A 1281-nucleotide genomic window follows, 5' to 3' on the forward strand; every position below is an offset into this window, starting at 1 on the left:
TCTACACTAATAAATGAATTGGTAAGCCTTAATCAATTGTGCAATATAGCTAAGTAATCATCATATAGTATTCCTCCACATATTCAAGACTTGATCATACTAGTGGTAATGCATTCTTTATAGAAGATACTGAGTACTGGGAACCTGATAGTAATACTGATGGTATATACCAACAATTATCTGATAGGAAATACATAGAAATTATAAGACACCAAATAAAGTAAGAGAGAGAGAGAGAATACATAAGGACAGTAACAGGAAGACATAATGTGAACAGTAACATGTATGGCTTCATGAATATGTACACATTCTCACTCCAATAGAGTAACAGATTATTTAGGATCAGGACAGTTTGGTACAGTTAATAAAGGAGTATGGACTACACCTACTGCTGGATCAGTGTCTGTTGCTATTAAAACACTTAATGATAATACTTCAGAGGATGAGAGAGTAAAGTTTCTACAAGAGGCAGCCATTATGGGTCAGTTTCATCATCCTAATGTTGTTAAACTACATGGAGTGGTCACCATTGGACATCCTGTGAGTTTGTAGTATTACTAATGATTGTACTCTTTAATAATTATTAAATGTTGTACATAGATAATGATAGTACTGGAATTGATATCTGGAGGTGACTTGAAAGAGTATCTTAACAAATTTAAACCATCGTAAGTTTATATCAATAGTGGCACTAATATCTCTTGTCTTTCTCTTCTCTTAGTCCTGGGGAGTTAGTATTATCATCAGTTCCTTCTATTTTGCTCTCATTATGTCGTCAAATTGCTTCAGGAATGGAGTACTTGTCAAGGAAGAAGTTTGTTCACAGAGATCTTGCAGCAAGAAATATATTAGTATCAGATGAAGGAACAGGAATATGCAAGGTAAGAGATTAGTACTAACAATTGGACTTTATATAGTATGGTCTCAGATTGCTGACTTTGGTATGTCAAGGGATCTACAAGATGAATCTTATTATATTTCACAAGCAAAAAAGATTCCAATAAAATGGACAGCACCAGAAGTAATTAGAAACTATATAATTAGAATATTGAATTGTGTATGTATAGGCATTACATTATAAGAAATATTCGAGTGCTAGTGATGTGTGGAGTTATGGAGCTGTAATGTATGAGATTTGGTCTTTAGGACATAAACCATTTGAAATATACACTAACCAAGAAGTATTATTCTATCATGCCTAGTTGTAATTGACCAATCAGATTGCAGAATACCAGGTTTCTAAATCTATTAGATACCTCCCGGGAACACTTATTAACCTCC

At 33.5% G+C, this 1281-nt stretch overlaps 1 protein-coding gene across 1 annotated transcript; it reads left to right on the plus strand.

Annotated features, from left to right (window-relative positions):
- Nucleotides 1-3: 3 nt before the first annotated feature.
- LOC100638026 (ephrin type-A receptor 4a-like) lies at nucleotides 4-1181 on the plus strand (the record flags this gene model as incomplete). The annotated part of the gene is made up of 7 exons (XM_003392026.2): nucleotides 4-21; nucleotides 69-220; nucleotides 324-540; nucleotides 601-668; nucleotides 722-881; nucleotides 929-1021; nucleotides 1068-1181. Coding segments are annotated over 7 exons (822 nt in total), but the record flags the coding sequence as incomplete, so codon positions are not given.
- Nucleotides 1182-1281: the final 100 nt, after the last annotated feature.

This window comes from Amphimedon queenslandica, unplaced genomic scaffold, assembly GCF_000090795.2.
Source record: "Amphimedon queenslandica unplaced genomic scaffold, v1.1 AMPQUscaffold_2320_Cont25678, whole genome shotgun sequence".
NCBI lineage: Eukaryota > Metazoa > Porifera > Demospongiae > Haplosclerida > Niphatidae > Amphimedon > Amphimedon queenslandica.